Source organism: Eumetopias jubatus, unplaced genomic scaffold (assembly GCF_037043125.1).
Source record: "Eumetopias jubatus isolate StellerSeaLion01/CBP00866 unplaced genomic scaffold, mEumJub1_p1.0 scaffold_8, whole genome shotgun sequence".
Lineage (NCBI taxonomy): Eukaryota > Metazoa > Chordata > Mammalia > Carnivora > Otariidae > Eumetopias > Eumetopias jubatus.
In genome coordinates, this window is record NW_028274814.1 from 108,407,746 (window position 1) to 108,422,051 (window position 14,306).

At 32.9% G+C, this 14,306-nt stretch overlaps 1 protein-coding gene across 2 annotated transcripts in view; it reads left to right on the plus strand.

Annotated features, from left to right (window-relative positions):
• LRRIQ1 (leucine rich repeats and IQ motif containing 1) overlaps positions 1 to 14,306 on the plus strand; it is a 211,864-nt gene that overhangs the window by 73,491 nt on the left and 124,067 nt on the right. For both annotated transcript variants that reach the window (XM_088025656.1, XM_088025657.1), the window contains exons 14-16: positions 7,758 to 7,937; positions 10,080 to 10,526; positions 12,740 to 12,950. In XM_088025656.1, the coding sequence (XP_087881782.1) occupies positions 7,758 to 7,937; positions 10,080 to 10,526; positions 12,740 to 12,950 (838 nt within the window). The remainder of the gene's footprint in view (positions 1 to 7,757; positions 7,938 to 10,079; positions 10,527 to 12,739; positions 12,951 to 14,306) is intronic.

Genomic DNA, 14,306 nt, shown 5'->3' on the forward strand with positions numbered 1-14,306 from the left:
AACTACCCAGGTGCCCCTTTGGGTGCTCATTTTTAGAAAGCAAACCTTAGAGTGAAACTTCCCATACAAAAAGTAGGTGTAACTATGTCCAAAAGGCTCTGCTTGGCAGGTGATATTATTTATAATGAAAATCCCTGATGGGTTGTTTTAGGTAGATATCTTTATTTTCCTTGGTAGCTATATAGACCAAATTTATGATGACAAACAAAAATAGGTGGTTGTGCCCATTATTCAGAGAAAGCTCTTTGGTGGCCATGGTTTTTCTATTAGGCATTGGGCAAATAGGACATGAATTCTCTTGCCGATCTGATACCAGTTTCCATTTAAACAGCTGCCATGTTGCCATTTGCAATAACTAGAAACAAACCTATATCCTGAATAATCTTTGAATTTATTTATGTTTTTTTGCATGAAGAATAAATACTTACTTTGTTGAATCAAATAGGCTTATAGTGAAATATATTGATAATAAATCTATTTAAATATATAAAGATAAATATTCACATTTTACTACTACTATACTCCTAAGTATATATACTTAGTGCAATACTAATATATACTATACTTACTAAGTATAGATACTTTACAGTTTTAAAGAAAATATTTAATTAGAAATAATATTCAAAAAAAGGTAGTACTTATAGACATGTACAATTATTTAGCTATTATAATTTTTATGTTTAAATGAACTTTATTGGACTAGACTCATACCAACTTGAAAATTTTGCTTATCAAATTTCACTTAGATCAGTTGGCCTAATACAGCTTTCATAATTTCAAGAAGAGATTCAGTTATCTAAAGGGTTTAAAATCTAGTAATCTATAAAATATGGATTTGTTAATGAAAGGATCAAGTAAAACTTTAAGCAGTGTGTTCCAATGAACTTTACATAACCCCTTGATACCAACAAAAGGATTAGTTATAGATTTTCCCAATTGGCTTCTTACTTTCATGTCTGGCCAGTGATAACATGGACAAAACTGATGTACTAAAAAAATCTCTTTTTTAAAACTTAATCTACAGACTCAGTTTGGAATCTCCTTTGGGAATGTGTTTTATTCATTAGTGATGAATAGAGTCTCTTAAGTGACAGAATATTCACCAGGAAGTTTTCACTAAATGAAATATTGATTCAGCCCTTGGCTAGGAGGAGCCCAGCTGGAAAAACTAATGTTGAGATCTCACAGTATTCTTATACTTCATTTCCAATATGAATCAACTTGTTACAGCACTTTCTAATATATTCATCATAGACTCTTATAAGGCTGCATTTAAACTTAAGGCCAAACCATTGCACTACTAGTTTATACAGATCTGAGAACTATTCCTTAAAAAAAAAAAAGACACAATGCTTAACATAAAACACTAAATCTAATGTTGATATTTATCATATAAATCACAAATTTCAAGATACTGTCATAGTCTTGAATATCCAAACAAGCTAAATTTTTATATCCACAGAAGTTTCAAATATTCTGACTCAAACTGTTTGGGAACATTTTTTTATATATAAAGGTGATGAATTATAATATCAAATATTTTCAATGTGAAAATTCAAGCCCTGTTGATCCACATTCTCCATAATTATTTCCTGTAGCTATAATATTGTACATAATATCTATATCAATAACCATATCCAAAATATAGTATTTGATGACAAAATTATCATTTTTCCCCTTGCTGATCTGGTTAGTTAACATCCAAACAGCTTCCACAGAATGCCATTTGCAATATCTAGAAACAAACTAATGTCCTGTATTGCCTTTGGATTCACTTATTTTTCATTATTTTAGTTGTCCAGAGCATAAACAGTTGTATTAAATACAATATGCTTGCTGGTAGTAAAATATTGATCTTTCCATTAATCTGATAAAGCAAATTCTTATATTTTTACTTCTAAGATTATATGAGGTTATTTAGTTAAAATAGCTCTTCATTTTGTCACCAATTATTTCTGAATAGAAAGCATGTTTCTCTATATATGTGATATGTACTCTGTAACTTCAGTGTTACAAGAATACGTTTCTAAGAAACGTTCATATCATTTATGCAAAACCAATGGCAATGTTAATCAGTAAACAGATCATTGGAATATAGCTGTCCAGGACCACAATATCTCTTATTTTAGCAAATTCTCTGACATATAGGACATGCTACAAGTTTTCAAGTAAGCCATATTTTTCTTGAAAATTTCAGACAATTATGAATGATTAGAACTTCAGAGTTGTTTTTTTTTAAGTTTAACCTGGAGGATCTCTGATTTTATTTTTCTTTTAAGATTTATTTATTTATTTGAGAGAGAGAGAGAAAACATGCGCATGCATGCACATGAAGGGAAGGATGGGGGGGGGGCAGTGGGAAAGGGAGAGGGGAAGCAGACTCCTGCTTAGTGCAGAGCCTGATGTGTGGCTCAAACTCAGACCATGACCTCACCTGAGCCAAACCAAGTCAGATGCTTAACCTTAACCACCTGAGCCACCCAGGCCCTGAGCATCTCTGATTTTAGCACAACTCATTGTAGTCATTTTCCTCCCAATGCAGTGGTTCTTAATTCTTTAAGGTACATAAGAAAGGCTATATTTTAAAAATGCAAATTCCCCAGAACCCACCAACAGAGGTCTTTGGGTGTAACTGAATCTAAAAAAGTGTCCCATATACTACTAAGACAGTAGTTCAAGGACAGCCTTTTCAGAGACACTGCCCTGCGGAGTTGAAGACACACAGTGGGATCTAGCCTTGAATTCCCATTCCAGTGGATTTATAGAGTGACTAAGATAAAAAATAGATGTTTGAGACCCTGTGGCTCTCATGATAACAGCATGAGTATTTTCTTCCTTTTGTTGACACCTCCTTAATTAGACAAAATGAGACCCAAAAGATGGCTGTTCAAGAGGGTCTTAGTGTTACTTTATCTGCACTATCACTGTAGGTCCAGGATCCTGTTAAAAAGTTTTATAGGTCCAACAGCTTACTGTTATTTGTTTAACCAGAAATGACTGTACAATAGAAATAAACAAATTAGCTTTACCTAACTCTTAAGAAATCCAATTTACAATAAGAAAATCTGCCTTATCTAATTTTCCTTGTAAGATATACCTATTCAAAGACCAAAGCCTGCTATTAGCATACCTCATTCCTTCTGCTGGCTGGGTCCACTCTGGAGACCAAGGTACAGACAGAAATTTGTTTGGTACACAAAGAATTAGAACTGTTGGTTTTTGTCTAGGACTAGTTCCATCAAGTTATTGAAGGCTTATGTTTTGAAGGTTATATTTCTGTATTTTAGGAGATATGATCTAAGGAAATAAGATCATTAATAGGATTAGAGCATTTTTTAAGCTGTTATGAACACCTATACAGTTTTAATTTTTAATACCCTTTATTATCACATTTCAAAAAGCATCTTTACTTCATACCTGGCATTTTATAGCTATAAATAAGTTTGACATTATAGTCATGTCTTAGAAAACTTGCCTGGATACTTTGAGAGAGATTTAGAATGCAATGTAGCTTCATTAGTAATGTAATAAATAATTTGATAGAATAGAGTATGGATAGTTAATCTCTCCATTATATTTTAATTATTATCAGCTTCAATTTCAGAGATTAACCTTTCCTTGCATTGGTGAGAGCTTCAGTCAAAGATTTTATGTTATATTTAATATTATACCTGTGTGATTACCTCTGATTACTTCATTACCTCTGTGATGAATAGCTATTATCTTAATTAGCATTCTGCTTTTGAACCACATCTTTTTTTAAATATTTTATTTATTTATTTGACAGAGAGAGACACAGCGAGAGAGGGAACACAAGCAGGGGGAGTGGGAGAGGGAGAAGCAGGCTTCCCGCTGAGCAGGGAGCCCGATGTGGGGCTCGATCTCAGGACCCTGAGACCGTGACCTGAGCCGAAGGCAGACGCTTAACGACTGAGCCACCCAGGCGCCCCCTTTTGAACCACATCTTAAAATGAATCAAATATATATAATATATGCCACTTATTTAACCCTTTGTGGTAAGTGTGGTAGTTTATGATAGGAGAAATAGCTTCAAGTAGCTTCAAGCCTAAAAAACCCTTAAAAAGGTTCAAAATATATAGACCCAAAGTTTCACTTGATCTTAGTCAAGAGGCTGAGAAGTGATGGACCCAAGTTTTCTTAACTAGCTTAAACTCTTTAACATTGTAAAACATCTGATAATTATCTTAAAGAACAAAATTTATTTGTGTTCCCTCTTTCCATACTTAAATATCTGTAAGAAAAAAAGGTATTATTTCTCATAGAGTAAAGGGAGGTGAGGGTGGGAAATTAATCATGTGTCCCCAGTAAATGAAAAACTGGTGTTTTTCTTCTCTTTTTTTGCTTTAAGGAGATGTATTTATACCTTCCTTGTGATTATCTTTTATTAAACACTATCAAGATCATAACTATACAGAGCAATGTGTTATGACTTTAGCTGACCTTTGGAATTTGTGCCTTAATGGACCACTTCCTTCATTTATGTATAAATTATACTTAAATATATGAAATGTAAATTATATATACATTATTTATATAAATATATAAAATTATATTTTACAACTGTGTTTATATAAATGGATATGTCCACCCTGACTATACCATCTAGGTAGAGGGAATAACTGACTGGGGTTTTCCTTCTTAAATTTTAGCATTTTAGTAATCTTATCTTGCCATCCTTCGTTTAGTTTTTAGGAACTGTAAGTTTGTTTTGTTTTGCTTTTTAATTAAAAAAACTTTTTTTAAAGGTTTCATTTATTTATTTGACACAGAGAGAGAGAGAGAGAGAGCACAAGTGGGGGGAGTAGCAGGTAACAGAAGAGGGAGAAGCAGGATCCCCGCTGAGCAGGGAGCCCGATGTGGGGCTTGATCCCAGGACCCTGGAATCACAACCCAAGCTGAAGGCAGACACTTAACTGACTGAGCCACCCCGGCACCCCTAAAAAACTTTATTTTTTAGAGAAGGTCAAGTTAGCAAAATTAAGCAAAAAATATAGAGAATACCCACATACACCCTGTCCCCACACATGGACAACCTCCCCCACTATCAACATCCTGCACCAAATTGTTATACTTATTATAATTGATGAACCTACATCAACACATCATGATCACCTGAAGTCCATACTTTCCATTAGAGTTTACTCTTGGTGTCGTATATTCTATGGGTTTTGACAAATGTATAATGACATGTATCCACTGTGTAGTAGTATTATATAGAATAGTTTTACTGCCCTAAAAATGCTCTTTGCTTTGCCTGTTCATCCCACCCTCCACCTTAATCCCTGGCAACCACTGGTCTTTTTACTGTCTCCATGGTTTTGCTTCTTTCAAGAATTTCACATAGTTGGGAATTGTACATGTGGCCCTATCAGATTGTCTTATTTCACTTAGTAATATGCGTTTAAGATTCCTCCATGTCTATTCATGGCTTCATAGTTCATTTCTTTTTAGTGCTAAATAATATTCCTTTGTATGGATGTAACACAGTTTATTTATCCTTTTACCTACTGAAGGGCATCTTGTTTGTTTCTGGGTTTTGGCAATTGCAAATAAAGCAATAAATGTCTGTGTGGAGATTTTGGTGCAGACATAGTTTTTAATTAATTTGGGTAAATCCAAGGAGCACATTGCTGTATTATAGTAAAAATATGTTTACTTTTGTAAGAAACCACCAAACTGTCTTCCAAAGTAACTACACTGGTTCTGCATTTCCACCAGCTGTGAATGAGAGTTTCTGTTTCTTCACATCTTCACCAGCATTTGGTGGTGTCAGCATTTTGGATTGGATGTTCTAATAGGTAGATAGTAGTATCTTATTATTTTATTTATTATCTTGTTATTTTAATTTACAATTCTCTAATGACAAATGATGTTGAACATCTTTCATATGCTTATTTGCCATCTGTATATCTTCTTTGGTGAGGTGTCAAAGTTTTTGGCCCATTTTTTAATTGGTATGTTTATTTTCTTATTGGGTTTTTAAAAAATTTTATTTATTTATTTGAGAGAGAGAGAGAGAGAGAGAGAATACACAGAGGGAGAGGGAGAAGCAGACACCTGGTGAGCAGAGAGCCCGATGTGGGGCTTGATCCCAGGTCCCTGAGATCATGACCTGAGCTAAAGGCAGATGCTTAACCAACTGAGCCACCCAGGCTCCCCTCTCATTGTTGAGTTTTAAAATTTCTTTTTATACCTTTGGATAACAACCCTTTATCAGATATTTTTTCCCAGTATGTTGCTTGTCTTCACATTCTCTTGACATTGTCTTTCATGGAGCAGAAGTTTTTAAGTTTAGTGAAATCCAGCTTATCAATTATTTCTTTCATGAATTGTGTCTTAGGTATTATATCTAAAAAGTCATCATTATACCCAGTATCATCTAGATTTTCTCCTGTGTTATCTTCTGGGAGTTTTATAGTTTTGCATTTTACATTTAGGTCTGTGACCCATTTTGAGTTAGATTTTGTGAAGAGTACAAAGTCTAGATTCTTTTTTCTTTTTTGCATGTAGATATCTAATTGCCCCAGCATCATTTATCTGTGCTCCATTGTATTGCCTTTGCTTCTTTGTCAAAGATTAGTTGATTCTATTTATGGGGATCTACTTCTGGGCTCTCTTTTCTATTCCACTGATCTATTTGTCTATTCTTTTGTCAGTACCATACTGTCTTGATTACTGTGGCTTCATTGTAAGTCTTGAAGTCAAAAGTGTTAGTCTTCCAACTTTATTCTTTTTTTCAATATAGAATTGGATGTTCTGGGTTGTTTTTTTTTTTTTTTTTGTCTCTTTTAATAAACTTTAGGATCAGTCTGTTGATATACACAAAATTACCTTACTGGTATTTTTAGTGGGATTGCATTGAGTCTGTAAGTCAAGTTGAGAAGAATTGATTTCTTGACAATATTGAACTTATAATCTCTGAAGATATCTTCATTGGACACCTTTCCATTTATTTACTTCTTTGATATCTTTCATCAGTTTCTACTTTTCCTCATAGGAAATGTTAGTTTTTAACTAAGAGGTTTTATTCATTTAAGAAGTCCATTTTACCCCTGTGATCATTAGTGGCCTTGTAAAAGAGGCCCACAGTACCCCTGTGAAAGGTTTGGCAAGTACTTATAAATGGCTAGGTTTGGTGGACAGCTCTTGCTATCTGACTTGGTTTTTCACAGAATTAGGCTTTTAAATTGATACAGACTTTTGCTCATACCTCCAAGATTTTTATTATTATAATCTTTAGCAAGATTCAGGAAGAAATATAAGTTTATATTTTTCAGATCATGATAAACAGGGTGATCTCTTACTGGTCTTGTGTTAGCCCTATTCTGAAGTATGTTTTACCAAGAAAAACAATCAGAATTTTCCCTACTTCTGAAATAAACATCAAATTTCAGTAAGATTATATTATCTTTTTAAAAGAGTGTATCTGATATTATTCTTTATGTAGTGTAGCCTTTTATTTACTCCCAGCCCACGTTTCCAGCTGCTTAAATTTCCCATTTGTGTTATAGAGGAAAATGGTTAAATTTTTTGTCAAGTTTCTAAAACCTAACTCTGTACATGACATGATACCATAAAATTTTTTAGGAAATTTAACAGTATAATTTTCTGTACAAAGTCAATAGCATTTTCTGGGATATACTCTGTGCTTATATTGTTTAAGTAATAGGTATATGGTTATTTTAGATATAAACTCTCCTTTTCAAAGTTATTAAATTTTTTCCTGCTTTCAATAGGCATTCTCTACTTAAAGTGTTACCAGCTCTAAGAATCCTCAATGGCGAAATACTAAACTCTTATTCAGAAAGGCACACTGAAGAATACTATGAACCAGAATTAGGACGTTTTGTGGTACTTTGTCAGTCTCAGATTCAAGAATTCAACTCACTAATTGAAAGCTATATTACTGGAAAAGGGTAAGACTGTTCACTTCCCCTTGTCATAACTTAAAGAAATAATTCAATCTATGTATATAATTTAAAAATACTTTGATTAATACAATAATACTTTTTTTTGGATTAGGGCTGTGTGTTTTAGGGATATTCTCCCTTAAAAACATAATTTAAAAGCTAAAGTATTAGATAAAATAAGTGAAATCAGGAGGATAGCTTCAAGACAAGAATCAAACATCCATTCAGTCATTCAATTAATCAGTCAAAAATTTGACAATTATTGTAGGTAAGACACACAAATAAGCTAAGTATTACACGTTATCCTTAATTCACAGATTAACATAAGAGAATATTAGATAAACAGTTACAAGGGAGCAAGGCAAGTTTTATAATAAGTATAGCATTTATTATATATTAAGATATACATGTATCATATTTATATATTAAATATTAGGAGAGCACAGTAGAGAAAAGCAGTCAACACATGCACATATTCAGAGGAACAGAAGCTAAGAGGAGAGACCTAATCAGATATAAAAGAAAGAGAACTTCTTATTCCCCATCCCAAGTTAAGAGTGTGTTACATGAATGAATTATAATTGATCTTTCTATAACTTTTTTATGGATAGTATTTTCTAATTTGTATTGCTCCAGAAAACACAAATGAAAAAGGAAAACAATCTCATATTTCACTTATGGTGACTCTTCATTATAACTGAATTATGACTATAATATGTGCTTCCAAATACCTAAGCTTAATCATTAAATTATAATCCTTAATATTGCTCTTTGCATATTCATACATGCTCATCTATATAAGATTCGTTTTCTATTTAAATGTTTTTTAATGTAGTCTATTCAGTTTAAAAACAAATCTTACAGCTTTAAAAATAATTCCAGTTTTATAGATAATTAATGTTTGCTTTTAACAATACTAAGATTATTTACAAATCTTTGTGGAAAACTAAACTTATATCTCTTTGTATGTGTGTGATAATGTAGAATTTTTTTGTGTGTAAAGGTGACCCTGATATCCCTCATGTTGAAATGTAGATTTCTCAATAACTTTGTATAATCTCTTGTCATTGCAGCGTGTTTCATTTTGGCGTTGATCATGGAAAATAGACTATCTTTTATATTAATAATAAATGGCGGTGAATTCAACACCAGTTATACACACTTATTATTCCAATATCGAATTGAGCCTTTTCTGCATTATTAACCACCAAAATGAATGAAATACAAAATATCAAAAACACATGGGAGGAGCCTATGCTAATGTCTAATATTACTTTTGTGAACACAAGACTGTTTATCTCTACAGTTTAGGAAATATAACTTTCATTTTGTATGGTATGGTTAAAAGTTTTATATTTATTTATATCCTGCATGTTTCAGAAAAAAAAAATAAGGCAACTTGTGGCTATATATTAAATACAGTCAGAAAATATACATTTGAAGTAAGTAAATTCTTAAAAATAAAACAAAAAATGAAAGATAAATAAAATGTAGCCAAGAAAAAGGCTCATACAGGTGCAAAGTCCTTTACATTTGCTATTGAAATCCCCAAATCTGGCAAACAGAAAGTCTGATTAATTACATAAGCCATAACCTTAATAAGATAGAAATTCAGCAGTTGTTCAAAAGGACCACAACCAATTATGCCTTCAAGTATTTGAATTCTCTTTGCGATAGATTATTTTTCCAGAGAAAAATGGGAATAAAAACTTTCCCATAATATAAGTTCTTTGTTTAAAAGTCCAATACAAATATTTTGCATGGCAAGAGTCAATGTAGAAAGTACTTTTAACTTTGTTTCATAAATAACTTCTCCAAATTTAGGCGGCCATGATTTCTCATGTTTATGGTAGTAAAAGCATGGATTTTTCTCATTCAGTTGTACCAAAAATACCTAGAATAAAAATCGCTCTAAAACTTCCAGACATTTTGTCTGGATTGACAGATCTAAATTAGCTAAACAAATATTTTCAAATTTTGTTAGAAATGAGATAAATTTTTATATAAACAACCAGAAATAAGGTTTTAATGAATGTTGTAGTGAAGCTTAATTTTCATGTCAACCACACAAGGGAAATTTCCAAAACCTATACAAATTTTAATATTTGCTGATATAATTCTTATTAAATGTCTTCATTGTTTGTTTAGAAATTTTGTCACCTTGGATGCTGCAGAAAATCTCTGCCATTATTTTAAGAAATTAATGATACTTAGTAATGAATACCGATATTCACATGAACGTGGGAATGTAAGTATCACCCAGAGTGAAGAATCTGAAGCCCAGCAAAATCATTTGGCCCCTACAAATAGTGATAGCATACTGCAAAATAGAGTTCTCCACTCTTGTGCATACAAATATAAACTGGACTCACCAGATACCTCTGAGAAATGGATGAACTCTGGCTGTAGTCATTCCACATTAACCAACTCCTTATGTGAAGATATGGAAGGAGGAAATCAGGAAGAAATAGTAGACCAGAAGGGAGAAGATAGCAAATCAAACAGTGTCCCCATCAAAAGAATCCCATTCATGGAAACAGTAATGACAAGCTCTCTGCTGTGGAATTGCCAAAATACTGAACATCGTAAGAAAATGTAAGATTTATAGAACATTTTTCTTTTACAGTTGGATATCTTTTATTTTTTATGGATAGTCTTAGGTAATGTTACCAAATGATAATTTGGTAAAGGATTTAAATCACTATTGTATTTCATAGTAATTCCCTTAATTATGTTTTTATGATGTGTGTACAAATTATTATAGTACAGATTAATTTTATTGAATTTTGGCAGACTCTGATTTAATTGACTAGTATTTTATTAAAAAATGAGTACGTGTAAAATTATGTTTCCTGCCTTCTTTTTTTTTTAAAGATTTTATTTATTTATTTGAGAGAGAGAGCGAGAGAGAGCATGAGTGGGGGTGGGGAGAAGGGAGAGAGAGAAGCAGACTCCCCCCTGAGCAGGGATCCTGACATGGGCTCGATCCCAGGACCCCGGGATTATGACCTGAGCTGAAGACAGACACTTAACTGACTGAGCCACCTAGGCGCCCCATTGACTTCAAATCTTTAAACAATTAAAATGAATTTTTAAGAAGAAATAAAAAACACTTTGCTATTCTAAAAATAATATGAAGAAAATGCTGAATAATCAGGTAATTTCACTTTTTTAAAACATACTTTTCATGTGCCATTTATTTGCTTATTGATTCATTCAATAAGCATCTATGCAAGGATTTGAATGTATATGCTATAATTTTCTTTGGTATAACAACCGATAAAGTATGGCAATATTCTTCAAGATTAATCACATAAAACCCTTCCAACTATCAAATACTTTTAATTTTTTTCTTTCAACTTTTATTTAAATTCCAGTTAGTTAACATACAGTGTAATATTAGTTTCAGGTGTATAATATAGTGATTCAACACTTCCATACATTACCTGGTTCTCATCACAACAGTACCCTCCTATATCCCCATCACCCATTTAACCCATCCCCCTGCCCACCTCCCCTCTAGCAACCCTCAGTTTGTTCTCTATAGTTAAGAGTCTGTTTTATGGTTTGCTAACTATGAAATACTTTTAAAAAGCTAATGGCTGGCACCTGGGTAGCTCAGTCAGTTGAGCATCTGACTCCTGACTTTGGCTCAGGTCCTGATCTCGATCTCGGGGTCCTGGGAGCTAGGGCTGGCTCCCTGATTAGTGGTGAGTCTACTGGAAGATTCTCCCTTTATCACTCTCCCTCTGACCCTCTCCCTGCTCGCATTCCCTCTTTCTCTTTCTAAAATAAAATAAATAAATCTTTAAAAAAAGTAAAAAGCTAATGGCTTTAATTTTTTATTGAACCAGCAAAGATTACTTTTTACTTAGGCTTGTCAACTTTTATTTTCTTTTTTTGCTTTTGGCCTCAGTGTCAAGCCAACAAAATTAAAAATAGTTAAATTCAGCTTCTCCTGTAATAACAGGTGCTGAATTAAGGCAGAATGCAGAGTGTCACAGTAGCTAATCTTGTTTTACCTAGTCTATTCTTTTAGAATTTGTCAGTATGAATGGTGATTTCTTTTCTGAAAGTTATGTTAAAAAGTTTGATATGCTGAAACTTATATGTCTTCCCTAATGCAAAAATTTTTTTAAAATTGAAAGTGTCTTTAACACTTCCTAATTTATAAGTCATTAATTTATTTAATCAATTGCTTTTGCTCTGTAAGGGAGGAAAAATAGCTTTTACTTCTATCCTTCTAAGTTCTCAGCTGGAATCCCTGTAACAAAAGGTAGATTAATAAGAGAAAAGCATAGAAATGTACTATATGCTGGCTAATTGAACATAATAATAAAAAATAAAGTAAAACAGAAAAAGAAATGTATTTAGTATAAGTTTTACATGACATGGGAGTCTTCATAAAGAAATTAAGACCTGTAGAAATAGTTAAACCTGAGCACTTTTATATTAGGTTTGATGAAAAGTAGAAGGTCGTGGAAAATACGGTTTGGGCAAAGAGTATGAACTAAGCACAGTAAACTAGGGTAAATTTAGCAAGTCCTGTTTATTCAGATTCGTCTGTCATCCCTTCATCTTCAGATAAGAATGCTTCTTTTCTCTAAGTTACTGGCCCATTTCTCTCCTTCAGATTTGAAGGTTTTCCATCCCATTTTTACTTATGTGCCTATAGTTAAGCCAGAAAGTTTTTATTTTTAAATAATACCTTACGTATTTCATGTTTACAAAAATAGTTTATGAGGACCTCTCACCCTCAACTGTGTTTTTATGGATACTAAACATGTTTTCTTTTCTCTTCTTAATAGTATGGCAGCTAAGGTAATACAGGCATACTGGCGTGGTTACATCGTGCGCAGACATATTCATTTCCCCTCAAGGCTACATACTACTGCAATAGGACCCCTGATATCCCAGCCAAATTACTGCATCAAGAATAAAACTATTTTAAAGAAAGAAAAAAGAGAAAACACTGTGAATATCCAAGAACAGAGGGAGAAGGCTGCTATTCTTATTCAGGTTAGTTTTAATTTTTTGGTGAAATAGTCCTGAGAGATGTATTTCTCATCTTTCACTGGGTTATTCTGTATAACAGATAGCTGCCAAATCTTAGTGATTTAAACTACTGGGCTTATTTCTTACTCAGGTGATATGTAGGCTGCAGATTGGCTGTGCCTGTGCTTAGTATCTAGGCTGAAGGTGTAGTCTATAATTTAGAAATACTATTCTCATGATCAATCATGAGATCACACAATCATATTTAAAGCTTCTGCCCAGATATGTCATTTGCCACATCTGCTAACATTGGTTAGCTATAACAACTCTTAGTTGGCCTAATTTAAAGCTCTTTTTAGAAATGTGTTTAAAAATCTACTAAAATAATTGTTAAAGGCCTTCAAATACACGTTCAAATTAAAAAATTAAAATTTTTTTAAATTTTAATTCAAATTAAAAATTCAGAAAGCAAGTAGTGAATAGACTTAATTCACCCTCACCAAGATCAGATTTTGAAATGAAGTTCCAACATCACATTCATCCTTTTATTTATTTATTTGTCAAATACTTTTTAGAACCTACTATTTGTCAAGCACTATTCTGGGCTCAGGAACCATAACTCTAAACAAACCATACAAGTTCTCTGCCCTCACAGAATTTACATACTGATGGAAGAGGCAGAACTAAATAAATACATAAATATAATATAAACTAAATAAGTACATAAAATAAGGTCTGTGGAAATTCATGGTACTGTGCCTGATAGTAACCAAAAATTTAGTGTTCCCCTTTATTCATTCATTCAATAAATATTTCTTGATACAAAAATATTCCTAGCTTATATTCTATTGGAATGAGCAGTTAGTAAATAAGTATGTTAGACAGTGATAAGTCTTAAAAGGAAAAATAAAGTGGGAAAAGGGTAGAAGTATCAAGGGAAAGTTTTCCATTTCAGATATGATGGAGATGGAAGACCAGAAAAGGAGACATTACAGTGAGAGATTAAGCCATTGGATGTTGGGGAAGAACATTCCAGACTGTGGAATATCTGATTTAGGAGCAAACTGCAGTGTTTAAAGAGCAGCAAGAAGCCAGTATGACTGGACAGTGATAGAGGGGAGAAGGGTGACGCTTACAAATCATAAGTCATGGTAAAGACTTTGGCTTTTACTCTGAATGACATGGGAAGATATTGCAGGAATCTGAGCAGTGGACTCACATGATCAAGTTTACTTTATGTTGTGATTATACTGTAGGAAGGCAGGAGTAGAAGCAGAAAAATCAGTTAGGAGCTATTACAGTAATTCAGACAAGGGATAATGGTAGCAAGGATCAGAGTGTTGCAGAAGTGGTAAGAAAATCACATTCCAGAATATATGT